Source organism: Monodon monoceros, unplaced genomic scaffold (genome assembly GCF_005190385.1).
Source record: "Monodon monoceros isolate NGI ecotype Baffin Bay Population unplaced genomic scaffold, NGI_Narwhal_1 Super_Scaffold_7, whole genome shotgun sequence".
Lineage (NCBI taxonomy): Eukaryota > Metazoa > Chordata > Mammalia > Artiodactyla > Monodontidae > Monodon > Monodon monoceros.
Window position 1 is genome coordinate 46,088,680 of NW_021703784.1, and position 26,229 is coordinate 46,114,908.

The 26,229-nt window shown below is 37.1% G+C and overlaps 1 protein-coding gene across 1 annotated transcript in view; it reads left to right on the forward strand.

Moving 5' to 3' along the window:
• Positions 1-26,229, forward strand: part of DLG2 (discs large MAGUK scaffold protein 2) — a 2,046,181-nt gene that overhangs the window by 427,132 nt on the left and 1,592,820 nt on the right. Inside the window, exon 6 of the mRNA XM_029208176.1 lies at positions 4,048-4,049. Within this exon, the coding sequence (XP_029064009.1) occupies positions 4,048-4,049 (2 nt within the window). The remainder of the gene's footprint in view (positions 1-4,047; positions 4,050-26,229) is intronic.

The window sequence follows — 26,229 nt, forward strand, 5'->3', positions numbered from 1 at the left end:
ATTGAGCCTCCTGGTGTCGACTTGGGCTTGGGATTTGGATGGAGTTCTGAGTCAGTTCTGATTATGAATTTTGATAATTACTGTGAGGAATTTAGCAAAGTAAGAAAGGTTGTATGGTGAATTGTCCTTTACCTTTATAAGAGCATGAAGCTTACAGCCAAATTTAACTATTGGCCAGTTTATAGAATGTCTCTGTTAAGGACCATTGTTTCCTTTGCCAAAACATGTTTTTGTTTTACATAGAAGATGTTATTTAAGCTATTTGAGATTGTTATAATATGTTAAATATGCTTCCAGGAAAGGAAGTCATCTAATTTGGCAGTGGCATTGTTTTTCTCCAAAAGGGGAGAGGGAGGGTGGATGTCCATACTGGACTCATGAATACTTAGAAAACAAATTTTTAGACTTCCTGGCTGTCTAAAGAGGATATCTGTATTTTTGCTTCCTGAAAATGAAGTCATCAGGGCTTAGTAGGATACAAATGTGCCAACTTGTCAAATGGCTAAATTAAATAAGTGCTGGCAAATATACTAGGAAAACTTTTGTGTTTTTACCATGGGAAAACATATTGCTAGCCTAGCCTATGCTATTTATACTCTAAAAGCTTTTGTTTCTTTACCTTACAGGGTGGTTAAGAGATTTTAATGAGATCCTGATTATGACCGTGTTTAGTACTGCCTGGCAAATAGTAGATTTTCATTCTATTGAAAAGAATTGCAAGTCTAACATTTATGTTATTGGATGCTTACAAATAGTTCTTAGGGTTTCCTTGGATTCATGCCTGTATTATATAACAAAGAGTCTATACCATTTTTTTTGCCTGGAAACCACTTGGCCAAAAGAGGCTCCTGCCTTGTAGATTTCTACTTGTCACTGCTTAAAATAACTTCTGGTTGAATTAAAATAAGTATCAGTGAGAATTTCTTAACTATCTTAAGAAAAGAAAATTAATTGCATGACAAACAAAAGAATAGTCATGATTATTATATGAACGTAATATATTATTGTAACTGTTTAGTTCATAGGCCATTCTTCAAAAGCAGACCTCAGTTTGGAAGTCACAATTGTGTAGATCTATTAAATATGACACTGGACTTTTTTTCTTCATCTTCAGAATTAGGGTGTTAGATCAGATTATTCCTAGGAATTCTTCAGATCTGATCATTCTATGACAGTCAATAGCAGACAATAAATTATATTGTGTGAATAGAGGACCCACTGATAATATAATTAAAGTATTTAAGCCAGCAGTAGCTACTGAGACCCACACAAATTTAGGTGTATGTTATATATCTAGAACAACTGACAGGAACAGCTTTATTAGGCCACATTAGTTTGAGAAGATTTCAATAGCACAATTCACAGGCCAGTGATTCTTGAAGTATGGTCCTCTAGCCAGCAGCTTTAACATCCTCTAGGGACTTGTTAGAAAAGTAAACAATCTAGGCTCCACCCTAGATCAACTAAATCAGATATGTTGGGTGCGGGACCCAGACATCCGTGTTTTAATAAGCCCTTCAAGTGATTCTTAACTACGCTACAATTTGAGAACCATTGCCATGAGTAATAAACCTCTAGGCTTCCCTTTGGGGAGTTACCATCTTTCCTGTCACATACTTTAAACCAGTCAGTTTAGGGAAGGCCAAGACAGTGATCCAAAGATTTATAAGGCAATTAAGATGGAAGAAATTGCACCATACCGACTCTTTAGGTTTCTTGTTTGCATTTCTCGTTTTTTTCAGTGATCTACCAAAAAAAACCCTAGGGGCTGATTTTCTAACATCATTTAGAAACATATGTTAGTATCCTGTATTGCTCTCTACTCTTTCTCAATTGCCCATTTTTGACTGTAGCTTAATTTGTAAAGGTCTCTTGGAAGCTATTTTGCCAGGTGGGAGGTGTCTTCCCTTCAGGTATTGATCCACAGAAATAACAATCTGAAATAACTTTCAATCGCATTTGTTACCTGTGTCCAGCAGGGAATGTTCCCCCCTTTCGTTATACTTTTAACTTAATTTCAATATGTTTGGAGATGTTTTTCCCATTATTGAGGCTTAGACAACTGATTTCTGCTCCTTACAAAGCAGGGTTTTCAAGTGAAGACTTTATCTTTGCTCTGGTTTAAGGGCTTAAGCGAATCTTGGTGTTGCCACTGGTCATATGATGTAGAAAATCCTGGAGTTACAAAGGGCAATACAATTTGCAAAATCTGTTGTAGACATGTTTTCCAGAACTGACGAAATTATGTAAATCTAGTGAGAAAATTAAAATTTAGAAAATGAAAAAAAAGACATCATTGAGAATTTTAGACCTTTATTGAGGAAGAAATAGTTTACATTTAATGTGATTCCTTCTGTTGACTGAAAAAAAAATGCACAGCGTAAGAGTTGTGAGTTAAGTTTTATCTGGGGCAAAATGAGGTCTATAGCCCTATAGCATTTCAGATAGCTCTGAGAAACTGCTCCAAAGAGGCGGGGGAGAGATCATTGTATATATGATTTTAGTGAAGGGGGCTACATGCAGTCAAGCACACGTTTTGGCAGAGGCTAGCTGCTAGTCACAAGGAGCAAATGGTACCGTTAATGATTTTAGTGTTTTTCTAGATATGAGGAGATGCAAGAATTGGGCTCATAAAATCTTCTCCTTAAAATATCTAACTATCTAAAGACCTGTTCTGCCAGTTTTTCCCAGAGCACAGAGTGCCTCGTTCCTTATCTCCACCCTGAACTTCTTTCAGGGGGTGTTGAAGGTCAGTGGCTGCAGTGGCTAGGGACCTAATCCTTGTAGAGGCAGATGGAAAGTGCCAACTTTTAGTTGACACTTCCTTTATTTTTATTTTATTACTATTATTCTCTTGATCAATTTTAAATAATTGGAAGTATCTTTTAGGGGTGTGTTCTGTGTTTAAATAAATGTAGTAAACAGAAGGTAAAATTTGGAGATTTGGTCTTCCAGAGTCCTAGTGAGAAACAATGAGGATTTTTAATCAGATCATAGAAAGAAGAGAGAACTTAAAGAAAGAATTAACAGGACCTGGCAACTATGTAGATTGAAAGTTGGGTGGTACCAGAACAAAACTGGAGATATTTAGGTTGACTAATGGATAAATAGGGTAAATTCAATGATGACATATTAATTTTAAGATAATAGTGGAACAGCTAAGAGGAAATATTTTTCGAGGAGTTGGACATTATGGTTGAGAACAAAGTATGATATCAAAAGCAGGACAGTATGATAGAGTGAAAAGAGCAAAAGATCTATAGTCAGAGACCAGAGTTTATACCTTGGCTCTATCGCTAATTAGTCATGTGACCTTGAACAGATTAAATGACCTCCATTTTTGTTTGTAAAATGTAGATAGTGCCTATTTTGCCTATCTTATAGGGGCACAATAAGGATCAAAACAAATAGTTATATGTGAAAGGACTGACAGCTAAATACTTTGGTTATTTCATAACATTTGGAGACATGACCAGAGTGTTAAATGCCCCTTGAAAATATTTTAAGTTTTAGATACTTTTTTAGTTGTTTGGTATTTTAAACTTAATTTCTTAAGCAGAAAACAGATTCTTGTCAATCTTGTGCATTATAACTAGTTAGTAAAGGGACTAAGTGAATACCAGGCAAATACAACAATGGGTGGGCAGAAAGTTGGGTCTCTTCTAACAAGAACAGAGAGGGAATCAGAGGGTGAGAAACTTCACTCTAGGAAACATATCAGACTGAAAAGGAAGCATGGTATAGGAATAAGTCATAATTGGAAGCCAGAGAACTTGGGTTGTTTTCTTTGGACTCTTACTATCTGGGTGTTCTTGGGCAAATCACTTGGCCAATCTCTGCCTCAGTTTTCTAATCTAAAGTGAAGGACTTTGACTAGATAATTAATGGGTCCTTTTAAGTTATAATAACACTTTCACAGAATAAGGAAATTATTAATTTTAGAGAATCCCAACATTGCCCTTAATTGTTTTTCAGACTAAAATGTAACTGTTAATGTACTATGTTGAACATCCACACCTTCCGATTAAGAATAATTTTGCAGTTCAGCTGTATTTCTCTATTTACTGTCCTTGCCAATATTTATAAGGAAACTTCTTTTTGGGAGAAAAAGAAGCCATGGAAAAGAAGGTTTTTTGTGGTGGTTTGTTTTAGGGGATGAGAACATTTTTTTGTGTACATTAGATACTCTCCTTCGTCCTTATTTTAAAAGTGATGGTTCTGAGTGAATCTTCCTAGAGAACTAAGGTCAAAAATAGCACAGAATCAGAGAATTAAAAGTAATTTTAATGGTAATCCAGGGCAATGACTTTCCTCAGTCTTAAATCTCCTCTTCTGCTGCCCTGATAAAAGGGAATCTACCATCTGCTGGAAAGTCTCTAGTTATATTATATGTCTATTGCATATTTATATTTACCACCTCCCAAGGTAGCTCATTCCATCTGGGCAGGTTTAAGTATTATGTAGTTATTCTTTTCTTTAAAGAAAGATTTTTAATTTTATTTTATTTTTAAATTAATTAATTTATTAATTAATTTATTTTTGGCTGCGTTGGGCCTTTGTTGCTGCACACAAGCTTTCTGTAATTGCGGTGAGCAGGGGCTACTCTTCGTTGCGGTGCACGGGCTTCTCATTGTGATGGCTTCTCTTGTTGCGGAGCACGGGCTCTAGGCACGCTGGCTTCAGTAGTTGTGGCATGAGGGCTCAGTAGTTGTGGCTCACGGGCTCTAGAACACAGGTTCAGTAGTTGTGGTGCACGGGCTTAGCTGCCCCGTGGCATGTGGGATCTTCCCGCACCAGGGCTCAAACCTGTGTCCCCTGCATTGGCAGGCAGATTCTTAACCACTGCTCCACCAGGGAAGTCCCTATGTAGTTATTCTTATTAAACTCATGATATTCAAATTATTTTAGCATTGATTATATATTTTCCAATGCCAAAGTTAAGTGGCAAACTTCTAAGTATCTGGAATTAATGGGGGAATAATCTTTTTTATTTTATTTCTTTAATGGAATACTGTGGTTAACTCTGGCTAATTTTGTTTACTAATTTAAAACATCGAATGTAATTACTCCTCACTTCCAGGTTGATGAGGATACTGTGAGCATCTTTGCCTTTGAGCATCTTGTAGTGCCTCAGGGTCAATGTTCTGCCTTTTAAAGATTAATGACTGGACTTCTGTACTAGCATTGCTGGAGCTCAGGTTTCTTGTTACTAACTTTGACATATTCATAAAGCTATTTTTAAACTAGTCAATCCAAATATCAATTTATCTATTAGCTGCCTCTAAAGCAACACAAATACTATAGAAATGAGATTCTGATCATTTAATATATCTGTATTTAGGGGCCTGGTTTTTACATATGTTTGAAAACAGCAATATATATTCTGTTCAGATAAAGAACAGAATATCTTAGAACCAAATATTTGCAGTTTATGGTATTTACTACCTGGATCAATGAGTTCAGTGATTTTGAAAGTGCAATAGATCACTATTATAACAATAATGGGATGCGACTTGGAGTTAGATGATCGAGGTTCACATCCTGGCTTATCTACTCAGTCAGTGGAGTACCCATTATGCACTGGTTTACCAACTCAGTAGCTGTATACATTTGGGCCTCAGTTTCATCACGTGAAAAACTAAATTTATTTCACTGGTTGAGAATAGTTAATGATAATAGGTATGTGAGTGTGCCTAATCACAGCCTGCTTAATAAAAAGTTAATGCTTAATCTGAAAACTATATTGTACATATTTATAAATACTGTGGTTAGTGTAAATCACATCTTTAGAAAACAAGCTGTATTAAAAGCAATAGATTGCAAATTTCATGTTGACTCCTGACTGTAACCCTATTTAAAAATGAAATAGTTTCCCTGTGATACATTTTATTCATTTATTTGAAAAAGTCTTTATTTAGCATCTGCTATGTGTTGGGCACTGTTCTAAACACTGGTGATATAGCCATGGACAAAACAGACAAACTTCTTATTCTCAGGAATAAATTTCAAAATATAAGAGGAATAAAGAATATAATTTCAGATTGTGGTAATTGCTAAGAAGGAAATAAACAGGATTATTTAATGGAGAATGATGGAAGGGAATCTAACTTAAGGAGGTCAGGTGAAGAAGGCTTTACTGAAGTGGTAACATCTAAACAGAGACATGGATGATGAGAAGGACCCAGCCACGTGAAGATCCAGGGGAAGAGAGTTTCTGGCAGACAGAACAACAAAATCAAGGCCCTGAGGAAGAATGAGAGTGAAATACTGTTATTTGAGAAAGAGGTATCAGGCAAGTACGATGGGGTGTAGGAAGGTGGAATGTGGAAGGGCATTTAGGAATACTACTGAGGTTATTTACATTAACTGGAAAGCAAAATTGCATTTCAGACCATATAGCTTTTTTGATTTGTGCTCTGTGCACACCTATTTGAATTTCTGTACTCTGTTCAACTCATAGCATTGTATAATAGTGGGAAACATTGATCCTCATAAGGAATATACTTGACGTTCAACAAAGTTTATATAAACTGATTTGTTAGGGAAACAATTTTTATAGGATGATTTCATGATTTATAGTTTACTATACAAAATTATCACAATTTCAAAAGTGTTTTAGATTTTGGTGATAATAATAAAGGGGGAGTTACTGGTTATCAATTAGCTATGTTCCATTTCATTTATATAAGTAAAATTTACATGCATTTCTGGTCTATACAATGAAAACTCATGAGAAAGTAGGTGAAAAGTAAACATTTCTTGACTTCTATAGCAATTTTTGATTCACTCAAAATTTTTAAATTTAATTGTTATGTTTCTCTTACAAAGAATCACACACATTTAACGTGTGCAGAATACATAGACTCCGGCCTTGCATGATTTAATTTCAGGATCCAGTACTATCCAGATATTTTTTCATCATGGGAATTCTTTAGAAAAGTCAGTCCTTTTCTAGTTGATCTGAATTTTCTATTTGCCTCTGGAGACTTTAGAAATGAGGGCAGGCATTTTGCCATGACCTGCCTGCAGTCTATTTATTTTACTAAGTTAACAAGTTTTGCAGATGTCACTTGTGTGCCTGCTGTACTGGGTAAATGGGGAACAGACAGACTGGGATGAGAGTCCACATGGGTAGATTTCTTTAGTTATTTTCCTTGGAGATAATCTTTCTTTTGGAGAGTCCATTCCTTCTGGGTTGCTCCCAAGGTCCTTATAAGCTAAGTAGGACTCATAGGAGCCCAGAGACAGGCCTGTCTTTTTAGGGGGATCACAAATTGTTTATACTTAGTCTGCATGGAGTCTAGGCTACCTTTGGCTAGAGAGGGCCTTTTGGCTCTGTCTGTGCCATACTCTCAAGTTGGACCAGGGGAGGCAGAAACTGCCTCAGGATTTGAGGTATGGTGAGATGGAAAGCTCACAGACTTTGCACTCCAGGTTGGAGGCATGTAGGTGCTGTGTCATCTAGGGAAAATTGTATAATCTCAGGGAGCTTCAGTTTCTTCATCTGTGAAATGGGAATTATATTTCCTTTCTGCAGGGTGTTGTGACCATCAGAGATAATATGTAACGTATCTTCCACAATACTTCAGGTAATAGCCACTTGATAAATTACAGCTATTAGTAATAAAAATGCTTTTATTTATTACTATGTTTCTATCACAAGGGCAAATGCCTAGTTTCGGCAGCATGCAGTGGTTGTTGCAGCACTTGAGCTGGAAACTGTCCTTTTCCATTATAAATTGGGTTGTTCCAAACCAGCATTCTTGCATCAGACTGGATTTGCCAATAAAAATATTTGTAGCTGCATATATCTTCAGCTACATGCACCAATCTATTTTTTTCTTACATATATATATTTATTTTACTATATATTATATATTCTTTCTTTCATAAATATATATATATAATAGTTACTATATGCATATATGGTTCTCACATGGACAAACAATGCATACTATAGTTTTTTTTTTAAACTTTCAAATTTTATTTATTTTTTATACAGCAGGTTCTTATTAGTTATCTATTTTATACATATTAGTGTATACATGTCAATCCCAATCTCCCAATTCATCACACACACACCACCCCACATCCACTGCCGCTTTCCCCCCTTGGTGTCCATACGTTTGTTCTCTACATCTGTGTCTCAATTTCTGCCCTGCAAACTGGTTCATCTGTACTATTTTTCTAGGTTCCACATATATGTGTTAATATACGATATTTGTTTTTCTCTTTCTGACTTACTTTACTCTGTATGACAGTCTCTAGATTCATCCATGTCTCTACAAATGACCCAATAGCGTTCCTTTTTATGGCTGAGTAATATTCCATTGTATATATGTACCACATATTCTTTATCCATTTGTCTGTTGATGGCCATTTAGGTTGCTTCCATGACCTGGCTATTGTAAATAGTGCTGCAATGAATATTGGGGTGCATGTGTCTTTTTGAATTATGGTTTTCTTAGGGTATATGCCCAGTAGTGGGATTGCTGGGTCGTATGGTAGTTCTATTTTTAGTTTTTAAGGAACCTCTATACTGTTCTCCATAGTGGCTGTATCAATTTACATTCCCAGCAACAGTGCAAGAGGGTTCCCTTTTCTCCACACCCTCTCCAGCATTTGCTGTTTGTAGATTTTCTGATGATGCCCATTCTGACTGGTGTGAGGTGATACCTCACTGTAGTTTTAATTTGCATTTCTCTAATAATTAGTGATGTTGAGCAGCTTTTCATGTGCTTCTTAGCCATCTGTATGTCTTCTTTGGAGAAATGTCTATTTAGGTCTTCTGCCCATTTTTGGATTGGGTTGTTTTTGTGATATTGACCTGCATGAGCTGTTTATATATTTTAAAGATTAATCCTTTGTCCATTGATTGGTTTGCAAATATTTTCTCCCATTCTGAGGGTTGTCTTTTCATCTTGTTTGTAGTTTCCTTTGCTGTGCAAAAAGTTTTAAGTTTCATTAGGTCCCATTTGTTTATTTTTGTTTTTATTTCCATTACTCTAGGAGATGGGTCAAAAAAGATCTTATTGTGACTTATGTCAAAGAGTGTTCTTCCTATGTTTTCCGCTAAGAGTTTTATAGTGTCCGGTCTTACATTTTGGTCTCTAATCCATTTTGAGTTTATTTTTGTGTATGGTGTTAGGGAGTGTTCTAATTTCATTCTTTTACATGTAGCTGTCCAGTTTTCCCAGCACCACTTATTGAAGAGACTGTCTTTTCTCTATTGTATATCTTTGCCTCCTTTGTCATAGATTATTTGACCATTGGTGCGTGGGTTTATCTGTGGGCTTTCTATCCTGTTCCATTGATCTACATTTCGGTTTTTGTGCCAGTATCATATTGTCTTGATTACGGTAGCTTTGTAGTATACTCTGAAGTCAGGGAGTCTGATTCCGCCAACTCCGAGTTTTTCCCTCAAGACTGCTTTAGCTATTTGGGGTCTTTTGTGTCTCCATACAAATTTTAAGATTTTTTGTTCTAGTTCTGTAAGAAATGCCATTGGTAATTTGATAGGGATTGCATTGAATCTGTAGAATCCTTCGGGTAGTATAGTCATTTTCGCAGTATTGATTCTTCCAATCCAAGAACATAGTGTATCTCTCCATCTGTTTGTATCATCTTTAATTTCTTTCATCAGTGTCTTATAGTTTTCTGCATACAGGTATTTTGTCTCCCTAGGTAGGTTTATTCCTAAGTATTTTATTCTTTTTCTTGCAATGGTAAATGGGAGTGCTTCCTGAATTTCTCTTTCAGATTTTTCATCATTATTGTATGGGAATGCAAGTGATTTCTGTGCATTAATTTCGTTTCCTGCAACTTTACGAAATTCATTGATTAGTTCTAATGGTTTTCTGGTGGTATCTTTAGGATTCTCTATATATAGTATCATGTCATCTGCAAACAGTGACAGTTTTACTTCTTCTTTTCCAATTTGTATTCCTTTATTTCTTTTTCTTCTTTGATTGCCATGGCTAGGACTTCCAAAACTATGTTGAATAATAGTGATGAGAGTGGGCATCCTTGTCTTGTTTCTGATCTTAGAGGAAATGCTTTCAGTTTTTCACCATTGAGAATGATGTTTTCTGTGGGTTTGTCGTATATGGCCTTTATTATGTTGAGGTAGGTTCCCTCTATGCCCACTTTCTGGAGGGTTTTTATCATAAATGGGTGTTGAATTTTGTCAAAAGCTTTTTCTGCATCTATTGAGATGATCATATGGTTTTTATTCTTCAGTTTGTTAATATGTTGTATCACAATGATTGATTTGCGTATATTAAAGAATTCTTGCATCCCTGGGATAAATCTCACTTGATCATGGTGTATGATCCTTGTAATGTGTTGTTGGATTCTGTTTGCTAGTATTTTGTTGAGGATTTTTGCATCTATATTCATCAGTGATATTGGTCTGTAATTTTCTTTTTTTGTAGTATCTTTGTCTGGTTTTGGTATCAGGGAGATGGTGGCCTCATAGAATGAGTTTGGGAGTGTTCCTTCCTCTGCTATATTTTGGAAGAGTCTGAGAAGGATGGGCATTAGCTCTTCTCTAAATGTTTGATAGAATTCACCTGTGAAGCCATCTGGTCCTGTACTTTTGTTTGTTGGAAGATTTTTAATCACAGTTTCAATTCCATTACTTGTGATTGGTCTGTTCATATTTTCTATTTTTCCTGGTTCAGTGTTGGAAGGTTATACCTTTCTAAGAATTTGTCCATTTCTTCCATGTTGTCCAGTTTATTGGCATAGCGTTGCTTGTAGTAGTCTCTTAGGATGCTTTGTATTTCTGCAGCGTCTGTTGTAACTTCTCCTTTTTCATTTCTAATTTTATTGATTTGAGTCCTCTCCCTCTTTTTCTTGATGAGTCTGGCTAATGGTTTATCAATTTTGTTTATCTTCTCAAAGAACCAGCCCTTAGTTTTATTGATCTTTGCTATTGTTTTCTTTGTTTCTATTTCATTTATTTCTGCTCTGATTTTTATGATTTCTTTCCTTCTGCTAACTTTGGGTTTTGTTTGTTCTTCTTTCTCTAGTTCCTTTAGGTGTAAGGTTAGATTGTTTATTTGAAATTTTTCTTGTTTGTTGAGGTAGGCTTGTATTGCTATAAACTTCCCTCTTAGAACTGCTTTTGCTACATCCCATAGGTTTTGGATCGTCATGTTTCCATTGTCATTTATCTCTAGGTATTTTTTGATTTCCTCTTTGATTTCTTCAGTGATCTCTTGGTTATTTAGTAATGTATTGTTTAACCTCCATGTGCTTGTGTTTTTTTACGTATTTTTCCCTGTAATTGATTTCTAATCTCATAACATTGTGGTCAGAAAAGATGCTTGATATGATTTCAATTTTCTTAAATTTACTGAGGCTTGATTTGTGACCCAAGATGTGATCTATCCTGGAGAGTGTTCTGTGCGCACTTGAGAAGAAAGTGTAATCTGCTGTTTTTGGATGGAATGTCCTATAAATACCAATTAAGTCTATCTGGTCTATTGTGTCATTTAAAGCTTCTGTTTCCTTATTTATTTTCATTTTGGATGATCTGTCCATTGTTGTAAGTGAGGTGTTAAATTCCCCCACTCTTATTGTGTTACTGTCATTTCCTCTTTTAGAGCTACTAGCAGTTGCCTTATGTTTTGAGGTGCTCCTATGTTGGGTGCATATATATTTATAATTGTTATATCTTCTTCTTGGATTGATCCCTTGATCATTATGTCATGTCCTTCCTTGTCTCTTGTATCATTCTTTATTTTAAAGTCTATTTTATCTGACATGAGTATTGCTACTCCAGTTTTCTTTTGAATTCCATCCATTTGCATGGAATATCTTTTTCCATCCCCTCACTTTCAATCAGTATGTGTCCCTAGGTCTGAAGTGGGTCTCTTTTAGACAGCATATATATGGGTCTTGTTTTTGTATCCATTCAGCAAGCCTGTATCTTTTGGTTGGAACATTTGATCCATCACTTTTAAGGTAATTATCGATATGTATGTTCCTATGACCATTTTCTTAATTTTTTTGGGTTTGTTTTTGTAGGTCCTTTTCTTCTCCTGTGTTTCCCACTTAGAGAAGTTCCTGTAGCATTTGTTGTTGAACTGGTTTGGTGGTGCTGAATTCTCTTAGCTATTACTTGTCTGTAAAGCTGTTGATTTCTCCATCGAATCTGAATGAGATCCTTGCCAGGTAGAGTAATCTTGGTTGTAGGTTCTTCCCTTTCATCACTTTAAATATGTCATGCCTCTCCCTTCTGGCTTGTAGAGTTTCTGCTGAGAAATCAGCTGTTAACCTCATGGGAGTTCCCTTGTATGTTATTTGTCGTTTTTGCCTTCCTGCTTTAAATAATTTTTCTTCGTATTTAATTTTTGCCAATTTGATTGCTGTGTATCTCGGTGTGTTTCTCCTTGGGTTTATCCTGTATGGGACTCTCTGCACTTCCTAGACATGGGTGGCTATTTCCTTTCCCATGTTAGGGAAGTTTTCTACTAAACTCTCTTCAAATATTTTCTCGGGTCCTTTCTCTCTCTTTTCTCCTTCTGGGACCCCTATAATGCGAATGTTGTCCCTGATGTGTCATAGGCTGTCTTCATTTCTTTTCATTCTTTTTTCTTTATTCTGCTCCATGGCAGTGAATTCCACCATTCTGTCTTACACATCACTTATCTGTTCTTCTACCTCAGTTATTTTGCTATTGATTCCTTCTGGTGTATTTTTCATTTCAGTTATTGTATTGTTCATCTCTGTTTGTTTGTTCTTTAATTCTTCTAGGTCTTTGTTAACCATTTCTTTCATCTTCTCGATCTTTGCCTCCACTCTTTCTCGGAGATCCTGGATCATCTTCACTATCATTATTCTGAATTCTTTTTCTGGAAGGTTGTCTATCTCCACTTCATTTAGTTGTTTTTCTGGGGTTTTATCTTGTTTCTTCATCTGGTACATAGTCCTCTGCCTTTTCATCTTGTCTGTCTTTCTGTGAATGTCATTTTTGGTCCACAGGCTGCAGGATTGTAGTTCTTGCTTCTGCTTCTGCCCTCTGGTGGATGAGGCCATCTAAGAGGCTTGTGCAAGCTTCCTGATGGGAGGGACTGGTGGTGGGTAGAGCTGGCTGTTGCTGTGGTGGGCAGAGCTCAGTAAAACTTTAATCCACTTGTCTGCTGATGGGTGGGGCTGGGTTGCCTCTGTGTTGGTTGTTTGGCCTGTGGCGATCCAACACTGGAGCCTACCTGGGCTCTTTGGTGGGGCTAATGGTGGACTCTGGGATGGCTCATGCCAAGGAGTACTTCCCAGAACTTCTGCTGCATCTGTCCTTGTCCTCATGTTGAGACACAGCCAACCCCAACCTCTGCAGAAGATCCTCCAACACTAGCAGTTAAGTCTGGTTCAGTCTCCTGTGGGGTCACTGCTCCTTTCTCCTGGGTCCCGATGCGCACAATACTTTGTGTGTGCCCTCCAAGAATGGAGTCTCTGTTTCTCCCAGTCCTGTCAAAGTCCTGTAATCAAATCCTGCTTGCCTTCAAAGTCTGATTCTCTAGGAATTCCTCCTCCCATTGCTGGCCCCCCAGGTTGGGAAGCCTGAAGTGGGGCTCAGAACCTTCACTCCAGTGGGTGGACTTTTGTGGTATAAGTGTTGTCCAGTTTGTGAGTCACCCACCCAGCAGTTATGGGATTTGATTTTATTGTGATTGCGCCCCTCCCACCGCCTCATTGTGGCTTCTCCTTTGTCTTCGGATGTGGGGTATCTTTTTTGGTGAGTTCTAGTGTCTTCCTTTCGATGATTGTTCAACAGTTAGTTGTGATTCCAGTGCTTTCACAAGAGTGAGTGAGAGCACGTCCTTCTACTCTGCCATCTTGAACCAATCTTCTCCTGGAGATTTTGACTGTGTCATGTGACCCTGTCTCTCTTCCACTGCTCCATATTATAGGTTTTTAAAAAATATTTTATCAGGAAAAATAAATGGCATAACTGGAGCTGTTATCATTGTTTCAGTCCCCAAATATTTATTTTGTGCAGGTACTCTTTGTAAAGGAAAAATTTATTTAATTAAATTCATTAATTTATTTACTTGGTTGCACTGGGTCTTAGTTGTGGCAGGTGGGCTCCTTAGTTGCAGCTCACTGGCTCCTTAGTTGTGGCATGCAAACTGTTAGTTGTGGCATGCATGTGGGATCTAGTTCCCTGACCAGGGATCAAAGCCAGCCCCCCTGCATTGGGAGCTCATAGTCTTAACCACTGCACCACTAGGGAAGTCCCTGTACAGGTACTCTTAAGTGCAGGTACCATGCTAGGTTCCAGAGATATAGATTATATCTATCCTCATGGGGCCTAGATTCTAGGAGAATAACCATAGGGTATATTTAACTATGAGATATTTTTTTTCCCTTTTGGAAAGAAACAAAATAAAATAATGCATTTAAATGGTTAAGGTATGGACTTAATGCAAGTCATTTACAATAGCAATTTTCTGGTATCAAACTTCCAATGGTAGATTTTACTGGAAATCAATATATTCCTGGCTTGATATCCTTAACCTTAAAGAATATCAAGTAAAGCAGTTTGCAGGCTATGGCTTTATATCTTGCCAAACACTTCTTGTGAAATCACAAGACCAATTGAGCTCTGTGTCAGTAAAAAAGTGCTTCAAACTGATGCCTTGTTAATTTTAAAAATAAAGGAATGTTTCCCTTGAGATGAAGGAGTGGATTATCTTCTATCATCTTTATATCTGAGGAAAATCAATGGAAGGCAACGTACACACAAAATAGAAAGCTGCATCCTAGGTAGAACTACACTTTAAAATGCTGCCTATTTACTTTTATCTAAACAAACAAACATAATCCAATTAATCACATGTAATAAGTACAACCTAACGATTATAGAACATGTATATTCCACAGGCTTTTACAGCACATTTGTACTCACTTAACATTGTATGAGTGATGCTCTTTTTTTCCTCCAGCAGAGATTACATGTTTAGTTTGTGTAATGCCTTCTCTAAAGTACTTTTATTTAATGAAAACCCTTTGGATATGTTTATGTAAGCTGATTGTAGAAAGAAGAACGTTATTATTGATTCACTCCCCTTTAAATATAATAGAGTGCTTAGAATTCTTCCTCACAACTTCTAGCTAACTCCTGTGGGTCCTTCTCAGCTCAGCTCAGGGTTCCTGTCTAGAAAACCGCCCCTGACTACTTCATTCTGGGTTAATTGCCTTTACTTTGTGATTCTCTAACACCCCAAGTGCTTATTGTACTGTACTATAGGTGTTGAATCACTTGAGGGCAGGGATTCTGCTAGCTTGTGCTCACCCTGGTGTCCCCAGTAAGTACATACTATGGGAATGGGAATACAGAATCAAAATTGCCTTTAAAGTGCTCATGGTCTAGTAGGTGATACAGACATTAATCAAAAAAATCATACCGTGAGCCCTCAACAAACATGTGTTAGATGAATGACTTAGGGAGTGTATATGGGAGGTCAGGAGCTATGCTAGATGAATTGCCTTTCTTTTCTGCAGGTCTTTATAGTTTACAAAGTGCTTTCATCTGTGATCAGCCAGGGTCAAAAGAATAATCAGGCTTCCTCTGCAAGTTTGCCCATTTCTTAGCTTTCTCCACTATAGGAAAATGGAATATAGTTCCAAAGGTACTTTTCTTCCAAGGATACCTTGTAAAATATCCATCTTCCTCTGCTACCCAATTTACTTCCTCTCTCTTTCTAATCCTTGACTGTCTCTGTTCTGATCGTGACTTACAAAGCCCAGGGCTTGGAATAAGTTACTAGGTACCTGTTCTTGGAAATTCATTTAAACTTTCAAGCTGGTGAGAATGTCACAAGTGCTTTGCAAATTTAAAGTTCTATAGGAACATAAAGCCTAATTAGCTTGAAGATGAATATGATAATCAGTATCAATTGCATGTAAGATGGTATGGTTTTATCGGGGAAGAACTCTGATACCTGGGAATGCTCAAGGACATGATGTTATACATACTCTGAGACAAGCTTAGGAAGTATTGAATTAAATTAAGCATCATGATGATGTAATAAATGAGGAGGTAAATAGGCAAGGTGGTGCTTTTTTTTTTTTAACATTTTCATATTACTGAACCCCATAAGACAGTTATCTAATTGAATGGACTAGAGCATGGGTTTTATTTATGCTGTTTAACTTGAAAATTATCTGAAGTTTATTACACCAGTAGGATAACAGTTCAGAGGAAATTTTCTTTTAACTATAAATATTTTGTGAGGTACTTCTTTTTCTTTTCTTCTCTGAACACATATCTGATTTGCTATGAATTTTAAACTTCTAAATTCTTTAGAAACAGTGTTCTCATTTTGGTAAAATAATGGCATGTCAGTTTCTGAAACATTCATCTGTTTAGCAATCAGGAGAATATTGAGGTAAGAACCTGAAAAATTCATGAAAGGTAGAAGAGTCTTACGTGTCCACACTTTTTTCAAATTATTTATTGTAGAAAATACATTTTTTATAAAAAATTAGAGGATGTTGGAGGAGTGGGGAATGGTTCTACTGGCATCTTAAAGAAGTGATCCCAACGTATGGGTCCCTAGACATTTCTTCTTGTTGTCGTCCATGGTCAAGTTGACTATCTGTTTTCTTCCTAGCGAGAAGGAAGCATTGATTTTCCATTTTTATTGGTCAGGCAGTGCTTTCCATTTTGTCACTCACTTTCTCTGTCTCTAATTCTCCCCCCGCCCTTCTCTCTGCACCCCTGTTTCTTTCTGTTTCAAGTCTGTCTCTGCCTATGTGTCTAAGAGGATGAAAAAGAAAGTATATTATTATTTTTTTCTAACATATATACTAGCTCTTTGCCTAAAAAAAATTTTTTTTAAACATCTTTATTGGAGTATAATTGCTTTACAATGGTGTGTTAGTTTCTGCTGTATAACAAAGTGAATCAGCTATACATATACATATATCCCCACATCTCCTCCCTCTTGTGTCTCCCTCCCACCCTCCCTATCCCACCCCTCTACTTGGACATAAGTACAGAGCTGATCTCCCTGTGCTATGTGGCTGCTTCCCACTAGCTATCTATTATACATTTGGTAGTATATACATATCCATGCCCCTCTCTCACTTCGTCCCAGCTTACCCTTCCCCCTCCCCGTGTCCTCAAGTCCATTCTCTACATTTGCCTCTTTATTCCTCTCCTGCTCCTAGACTCTTCAGAAAACATTTTCTTTTAATTCCATATATACGTGTTAGCATACGGTATTTGTTTTTCTCTTTCTGACTTACTTCACTCTGTATGACAGACTCTAGGTCCATCCACCTCACTAGAAATAACTCAATTTCATTTCTTTTTATGGCTGAGTAATATTCCATTGTATATATGTGCCACATCTTATTTATCCATTCATCTGTCAATGGACACTTACTTGCATGTCCTGGCTATTGTAAATAGTGCTGCAGTGAACCTTGTGGTACATGACTCTTTTTGAATTATGGTTTTCCCGGGGTATATATCCAGTAGTGGGATCGCTGGGTCGTATCAATGGAATAGGATAGAAAGCCCAGAGATAAACCCAGGCACATATGGTCACCTTAGGTTTGATAAAAGAGGCAAGAATATACAGTGGAGAAAAGACAGCCTCTTCCATAAGTGGTGCTGGGAAAACTGGACAAGTACATGTAAAAGAATGAAATTAGAACACTCCCTAACACCATACACAAAGATAAACTAAAAATGGATTAAAGACCTAAATGTAAGGTCAGACACTATAAAACTCTTAGTGGAAAACATAGGCAGAACACTCTATGACATAACTCACAGCAAGATCCTTTTTGACCCACCTCCTAGAGAAATAGAAATAAAAACAAAAATAAACAAATGGCACCTAATGAAACTTAAAAGCTTTTGCACAGCAAAGGAAACCATAAACAAGACGAAAAGACAGCTCTCTGAGTGGGAGAAAATATTTGCAAATGAAGCAACTGACAAAGGATTAATCTCCAAAATATACAGACAACTCATGCAGCTCAATATCAAAAAAAAAAAAATGACCCAATCCCAAAATGGGCAGAACACCTAAATAGACATTTCTCCAAAGATGATGTACAGATTGCCAACAAACACATTAAAGGATGCTCAACATCACTAATCATTAGAGAAATGCAAATCAAAACTACAATGAGGCATCACCTCACACCGGTCAGAATGACCATCATCAGAAAATCTACAAACAACAAATGCTGGAGAGGCTGTGGAGAAAAGGGAACCCTCTTGCAGTGCTGGTGGGAATGTAAATTGATACAGCCACTGTGGAGAACAGCATGGAGGTTCCTTAAAAAACTAAAAAAGTATATTATTATCGAGAATGATGATTGTCAAGCGCCTCAAAGGCAGTCTGTGCAGCAATTTGGGAGGGATTTGGGAGGAAGGGAGAGGGTTAATCATTTGCTGCTAGAATCCGCAGAAGGGAACACAGAGCTCTGCCCACGTAATAAGTGCCTGCAGGCAGCTAGTGAGGAGGGAAAAGTTTGGGAAAACTCATTTTTTGTCTCTCAGATGGTGGAACTTTTATGAACACTTTGGAACCTCCTCCCACCTCGATTTTATAATATACTTTAAATATTCAGGTTGTTTGTGTATTCACATGTCAGAGAAGGCACAAATAGGTACACAAATAAAAGAAGAAATCTAGCGTTTTTTAAGGTAAACCTCCAAATTCTCAGTTTTTAAAAAATGTACGTGGCTGGGATTTTCTTTTTGAAGCTGCTAGTCATTTGTAAGAAGCTGCCCTTGTAATTGCAAATGAGTTGAGATGTGATATATGCAGCACCGCATGCACCTTAGCTTTTCAGTCATACCTTTCGAGTCATTTAGACTGCTGGGAATCATGCTCATAATAAATAGCTTTTTATTACCCAAAGCCGCTCGCTGTTCTGGCAGTGGAACGACAGCCCTTTGATAGATGCGCTGGGTAGTTTTTTGTGTTGTGCTTACTCAGAGTTGTTAGTAGGAAAGACGAAGGCAGCAAAGGGTGGGGGGAGACTCTGGCAAAGGAGATCTTATGGGTATACTGAAGCAGCAGATCAGAATTCAGAAACAAGAACGAGAGCTGAAATGTGATTCTCTGGTGCTTGGTGTAACACTCATCTCCACGACAGAACTGTGTGAGGCACTCCGGGAGCCTTGCTCCGATCACAGAATCCACTTAAGGACCATGCAGCCGCGGAGCCCTTCAAGCCACCGGGAAGTTTTGCCGGAGATGATTTCTAGGGGATTTTCCGGTGCTTAGGAGAATCCTGCTTGCCTTGAGCTCTATGGAGGAGGGCTCGAGTTTCCCATGAGGGGCCCCCTTGGAAAAGCCGTCTGTGCAGAATCCAGCTTCTGCTTCTCTCTGTGTGCTATTTATCAAAAGGCTTTTCTCACCTTTGCTGAGTTGCTGGTGTGATTTCCATGTACTGAGTCCTGTGTAAAGATCCAGGATGGATTGCCTGTGCATTGTCACCACAAAGGTAGGATAGGAAACAGGGCTGTTGTTGTGTGCAGCATTTTTCTATTATTATTTTGGTCCTGTAATTAAACAGCTCTGGTAGGTGCTGCCAGTTCGTGAGATAAAATGATTAGTATAATTTACTTTGCTGGGCATTTTGTTCCCCACGAACGTCTGAGGGTCCTGTCTTTATTTGATTTCAACTTCTTAAAGTGATATTGTGTGTTTGTGCAAATGAAGGAGAATTTGCCTATGTGTGTTTTTTTTTTTTTTTATGTCAGGATTTGCTTTTGCATCTATTTATATCTCAATATTAAAATATCTGTAGTAGTAGTGTAGCTTACACATCATTTTAACATAATGTATCAGGGTAGTCTTTCTGAGTTTGATAATTAGCTTTTCATTTAAAAACCATGTCTTGTATGCTTGAAGAAGCCAATCAGCTTTACTGTGGCTTGACATATTGTTTCTGATTGGAGAATTCTGATATTCTGCATTTTAGTGATTTTTTTAAAGGAAAAATTCTTTAGACTCTGATTTGAAACAAACAAACACAATATTTAATGTTGAAATGAGTCTATTTTGATTAGAAGCAAATGAAGTATTTGTCTTATCAGAAATAGAAACAAAAGTGGGAGTAGAATAAAATCAATAGGCAATTCTTTTATGGGTTTACAGAAAATAGCTAAAAATTTCAAACACATTTTATGTTATTCTGTCATCAGTCCTGAATAATGTATTTAAATTTTATCATCACTGGTTATTTGAATAGAAATTACTATTATTTTTGGAAAAAACTAATTAAAATACTTTTGTTCATTAGATCGCTTTTCATTTTGCATGTAAGCATAATATGAGTTAATTCGAGCTGTATCTTTTAGTTTCTCACATTGATTGGACATCCATTAAACACAACAAAATCAATAGCTTAGTGCCTGAGACTCATTAAGTATAGATTTCCCACTGTGATCTCCTTTCATCACTGAAGAAAGATTATTTAATTTTGAATCCACCAACCAAGTTCTCCATAGTATGACCTTAAATATTTTACTTTTATAGATTATATTTCAGAAAATCTTAAGGGATATCTTCCTGTAGGACCTAGTATCACATGGCAGCTTCAGTTGATGTTAATAGACTTAAAGCCTAAAAACTTCTAGTTGGGTCAGTTGACCAGGCCTCAAAGTTAGATGAATACCTTATTTTATTTTAAAAATTGCCAGGCATCTCAGTGAATTTTTCTAGTTGTCAGTAAAAAGAAACTAAATTAAAAAAAAAAAAGCTAAGTGGCAACTTGTATTTCCTTATATAATCCAGGAAAACAGTCTCTTAAATATGTTTTACTCTTCCTTAGGTGTTACACTCGGTGTTACTTTTCTTGAGAGAATACTGTCAAATCTGACCTACATGGATTTCATAATTATTTCAAAATCATAATAATTGAAGATACTATATAAAACATAATTAGTACTTTAAAAATGTTTTAAAAGGTTATTAATTAGAACTCAAAACTGGAAGTCTGTTGCAGTTAACAGATTAAGTCAACAGTGAAATCTGAGTTTCCTCAATTTGGAAAACATGATCTAATTAAAAAATGTGTCATGCTATATATCGACTTATCAAAATATTAATGACTACAGGTATAAGGTAAGAAATACTATTACTCTGCCTTAAATGCTGTATCAGAGATAAATGTCATTATTCCAGTATTTTGATTTATCATGTAAATTATACAATTCAACAGGACAAATACCCATGAATTTTCTGAATTAATTATATTCATGAATATTTCTAGGGTGGCATATGTAACATCTTTATAAAACAAACATACTTACAACAAAGTTATATTATGATGTTTAAATGGTAAATAATGCATGGTTGATTTAAAACCTGCATATAGGTGAGGAGTTATCCTAGAGGACTTCAGAATGCAAATCCTGTTCACCTCACCCACCTTCATTGACACTCTTTTTTCCCAAGTGGCCATGTACTTGGGATGCCCTTGTTCCACTTTCCTGGGACTCTTTGACAGGAAACTTGCCAACAACTTCGAAATTTTAATTCTATCTCTGTTCAGCCCCTATCACTTTATTCTCCAGTAATGAGTCCACCTTCTAGCAGCTCTGGCTGAGATGCTTTCTTCAAGTTTTGCTTGGTGGAAACTTTCAGTAAGACTGGAACTGCTAACTAACTACCCTGATCTCTCCCAGGCTCTACCTCATCTGTGACAGATCTCAGTTATCACAGCTGACCACCACCCCCATCAAAGATTTCAGTGACAGGAAACATAAATACTTCCACTGGTTCTCTTCTTTCCTTCCCATCTTGGCATGAAACATACTTCCTGTCCTCTTAGATCCTTCTATGACCTCTCGGCCCTCTCCATTCTCCCATTCCCTTCTATCACACACAGTGTAGAAATAAATTCCTCTTCATGTCTTTGCTCCATATTCTTAAGAACAATAGAAGATTAATGAAAGAGATTATGACAAATCAAGACAAAGCACTGCATAATGGCAATCTAAAAGGATCTATTAGACATACCAGAGAAGTGCTTTTCATTTTAGTTTTTCTGCATGTAAAAAGAAGGAAATGATTATGACATGTTTCATAATAATCTAGCCCCCCGATAAAAAAATCTTACCCTAGATATCACCCATAAGACTCAGATTGCTTAAGGTCTTAAGGGCTCCAGTCTGATCAGACTGATTTGCAGACCCCCACAGATTTGAAGTAAGATATTTTAGGCCAGAAAATCATCAGAGCAACCCAAAACACAGATTTCTGTCACATGGATCCCAAGGTCTTTTCAGATGTTAAGATAACTCACTTTTATAAGAAGATTGAATCATCTCTTTTATTGGAATGTTTCTGCCCAGTTTCAGTTTTAACTCTTTTGTCACAAATGTCACTACTGAGAAAAGAGAAGTGACAGGACTTAGTGTGAAGAGCAGGGCTCTGGAGCAAGACTTGGATTTAAATTGTTGTTCTTACAGTTATTGGCTTTAGGACTTGGATAAGTTTTTTAACTTCCCTGAGCCTTGATTTCCTCATCTGTGAGAAAAACATGATATTACCTATAAGTAAGTGATGTTGCCATAAAGTATTAAAAGTACCCACCACAATTCCTGGCATAATGAAATAATTAACTATAGGGTAATTTACTGATCAACTCACAAGTTATATCTTTAATCTATCCCTTTCTTTGGATGTGGTCATTGAGGAAAATGAGATCATCCCAATAATATTGATTAAACACAATTTAGTAACTACTATAACATGTTTTATAGAGTGGACATTTCTTACATGTTTTGAATAATTAAAATATAATAATCCCAATAATTCTGACAACTAGAATACAAGGAAAATAATGTTAGACTATGTTAAGACAGAAACATGCTGTTAGATGATTGGTCAATAGGAAAGCAGTTCTGGATAGCAGGCAGAATATTCTGGGCTAAATTTAATAAAATGCGAGCAGTTGGTAGAATTTTTCTTTTGCTATGTAGAAATGCTCAAGTATCATATGTACTAGCATATGGGATTTGATACAAGCACAGAAGAAATGTGGAACTGTGAAAAAAATCAAAGTAAATCTGTACTTTGTAACTTTGGGCACCTAGAGGCATCTGGGCATCAGTATCCTTGTGCCTGTGAAACAAATGTATTTTAATGTATCTCTGAGGTTCTTCCTTTTCTATCCTAATCTAATATTCTTCTAAAGTATATTATTTCTGCAAATAAAATTATTCATGTACACCAAGTTTCTTAAAAAGTAGTAGTGGGTGAATTATAAATTGGTATTTCAGGTGTCCATTAACCAAACTTATAAACATTTTTAAAAAGTTTTTAAAAATCTACAAAGACAATTGCAATATGCTATGTTGAATTACTCCTGTATTTTTTTTTTTTTTTTCCCGGCACTCGGGCCTCTCACTGTTGTGGCCTCTCCCGTTGCGGAGCACAGGCTCTGGATGCGCAGGCTCAGCAGCCATGGCTGACGGGCCCAGCCGCTCCGCGGCATGTGGGATCTTCCCGGACCGGGGAACGAACCCGTGTCCCCTGCATCGGCAGGCGGACTCTCAACCACTGCGCCACCAGGGAAGCCCACTCCTGTATTTTTTTAAATAAAGTCATGATGGTACTATTAATATTTAATATGTGTAACAGGTTGATGTGCATAATAAAATTCAAATATCAGAATGAAAAGTGGACCAGGCAGCATAAAAGAAGCCTTTATTGATGTTAATACTACATCTATTCTGCAAATATCACTTTTCGTATTTGTCAACCAACCATCTTTTATAAGAATTAGAGTCGTTGAGAATTTCTAAAAGGAAATCAAAGTTGTTGCTGGGCATTTAAAAGATATTTTTGTTAATGCTAATAAGTATTATATTATTTATCATTTTTAATAGAAAAAAGTGACATGTACTCATAAATATGTTCATCATAGAGGTATTTAAAACTATAGTTTTTTTTGGGGGGGGGACTAAAATTATATTTATTTTCGAACAGAACTTTACATACAGAAAATGAAACAAATCACCAAGGCAACAGATGGTTGACCTGAGTGGCCCAGTCTTCATCAACAAAGCTATTTATTAATGCAGGTGTATAGTTGCATCTGCTTTCATGGTAAAACAGCACATCCATTCATTCATTTTATTCATTGAACAAGTATCTATCAAATGCCTAATATGTACCTGACATATTGGAAGTCATGGGGATATAATGAACAATCTGTTCTCATGGAACTTTTAGTCTAATGGGGAAAATAGCCAATTATAGAAATAACAGTGTGTGAAAGGAGGTGAATGTAGGGTGCTATGAAATGAGCACAGAGGTACCTAAAGAATCTGGTGTGCTTGGTTGCAGGGTAGGTTGGGATTTCATATCAGGAAAGGGTTTTCTGAGGAAGTGACAGACTGATATGAAGAATGGAGGGTGCAATGAGGGGGAAAGAGTGTTGTAGGCTAAGTCCCAGATATGATAGATAGCTGGAAGAGAGAAAAGTAAGTGAGAGAATGGCACATTCAAGGAAAGGGAGGTCAGTGTGGCTCGGATGTAAGGTATCCAATGTGAGTAGCAAGATACAAAGGATGCAGCCATAGGTAGGGGCCCAGTCATAAATATCAAGTTGAAATACTATCTTAAAGGAAATAGGATTTTCCTTCCATCATTAACACTGGTCCCAAATCCCAGTTTGCCCTGACTTCTCACCCATTTCGTTTCTCTGATTTGAGCTCTCTCCTTCCATTTTCTGCCACACCCCGCTTTGCGCATCCTTATGCCTGTTCAGTAAAAACAGTGGTTTCACCTTTCACTAGCTGGATGACCTTCTCTGAAATGTAGTTTTCTCTTCTATAAAATGGCACCTATCTTACAGGGTTGTTTTGACAATTCAGTTAGACAAGAACTATAAAATACTTAGCATATTACCTTGTAAGGGGTAGGTGCACTGTTTTCTGTTGAGGGCCACAGTCTCCCTATCTTCTTATCTTTTTTTGATGCTCTTCTCGTACCTAACCTGCCAGTGACACTGGTTCTGATACCTATCATCTCAACCAAGCGTCTGCAAGGTGGCAAGTCCACTGAACAGAGATTGGAGCAGGGGGCTTAATGGACCAGGAAAAATCTACTGGGGGGCAGAGAAAGGGAGAAATACTGCTAATAGTAGGGAAATTTTAATAAACTCTGGCCTTTTTGTGTAGAAAAGTAGGAGAAGAGCCAATGTGAAGAGATTTCATGACTACATTAGTAACCTGGTATTAACCATTTTAATTGCATAAAACACTTTAGCATATGAATTCCATTAATATAATAGCTTAAATTTCCTTTATTAAGTATTCCATACGGCTGCCAGAATGATCAACCTAATACACAAATCCAACGGCACAACTCTTACGTGGAAGCCCTGTGATAGCACCCTATTCAACTCAAGATGAGTGATTGTCCAAATCCTTACCTTAGTATGCAGGTCTCCCTTGACTTGGCACCTCAATTCCTCCCCTGTCTTATCTTCCATCATTCCACCTTGTATTTTATACTCCAAGAATGTTAAAAAGGCATGGGCCAGACTACTTCTTATATCTATGTTACCTTCCCTGTCCTTCATTAAACTAATTGGCACGTTGGCCTTGTTGGCTCCCCTCTGTGTTTTGAGAGTATCAGCCATGTTTCTGCTTTGGAAACTTGTACTTGTTATTCCTCTGTCTAGATGGCACCATCCATCTGTCTAAATGCTATTTATCTTCCAGGTCTGACTGTACATGCCACAACCTTTCCTAAAATCTCCAGTTAGATTTTTTTTTTTTTTTTTTTTTGCGGTACGCGGGCCTCTCACTGTTGTGGCCTCTCCCGTTGCGGGGCACAGGCTCCGGACGCGCAGGCTCAGCGGCCATGGCTCACGGGCCCAGCCGCTCCATGGCATGTGGAATCTTCCCGGACTGGGGCACGAACCCGTGTCCCCTGCATCGGCAGGCTGACTCTCAACCACTGCGCCCCAGGGAAGCCCTCCAGTTAGATTTTATATTCTTGGTATCCACTCTCATATTGTCCCATATTTCTGCTTGCCACAATTCATAATTTTACCCTGATTTGTGTGATTATTTTCTCAGTGTCTGTCTCTAGACAGAAGCTCCATGAGGGAAGAGACTACATCTGCTTTTCTCATGTTTGTATACATAATATCTGGAACATATTCTGACACACTGAAAGAGCTTGATGGATTTAATTAACTCATTTACTCCTCAGACCAACTCAATGA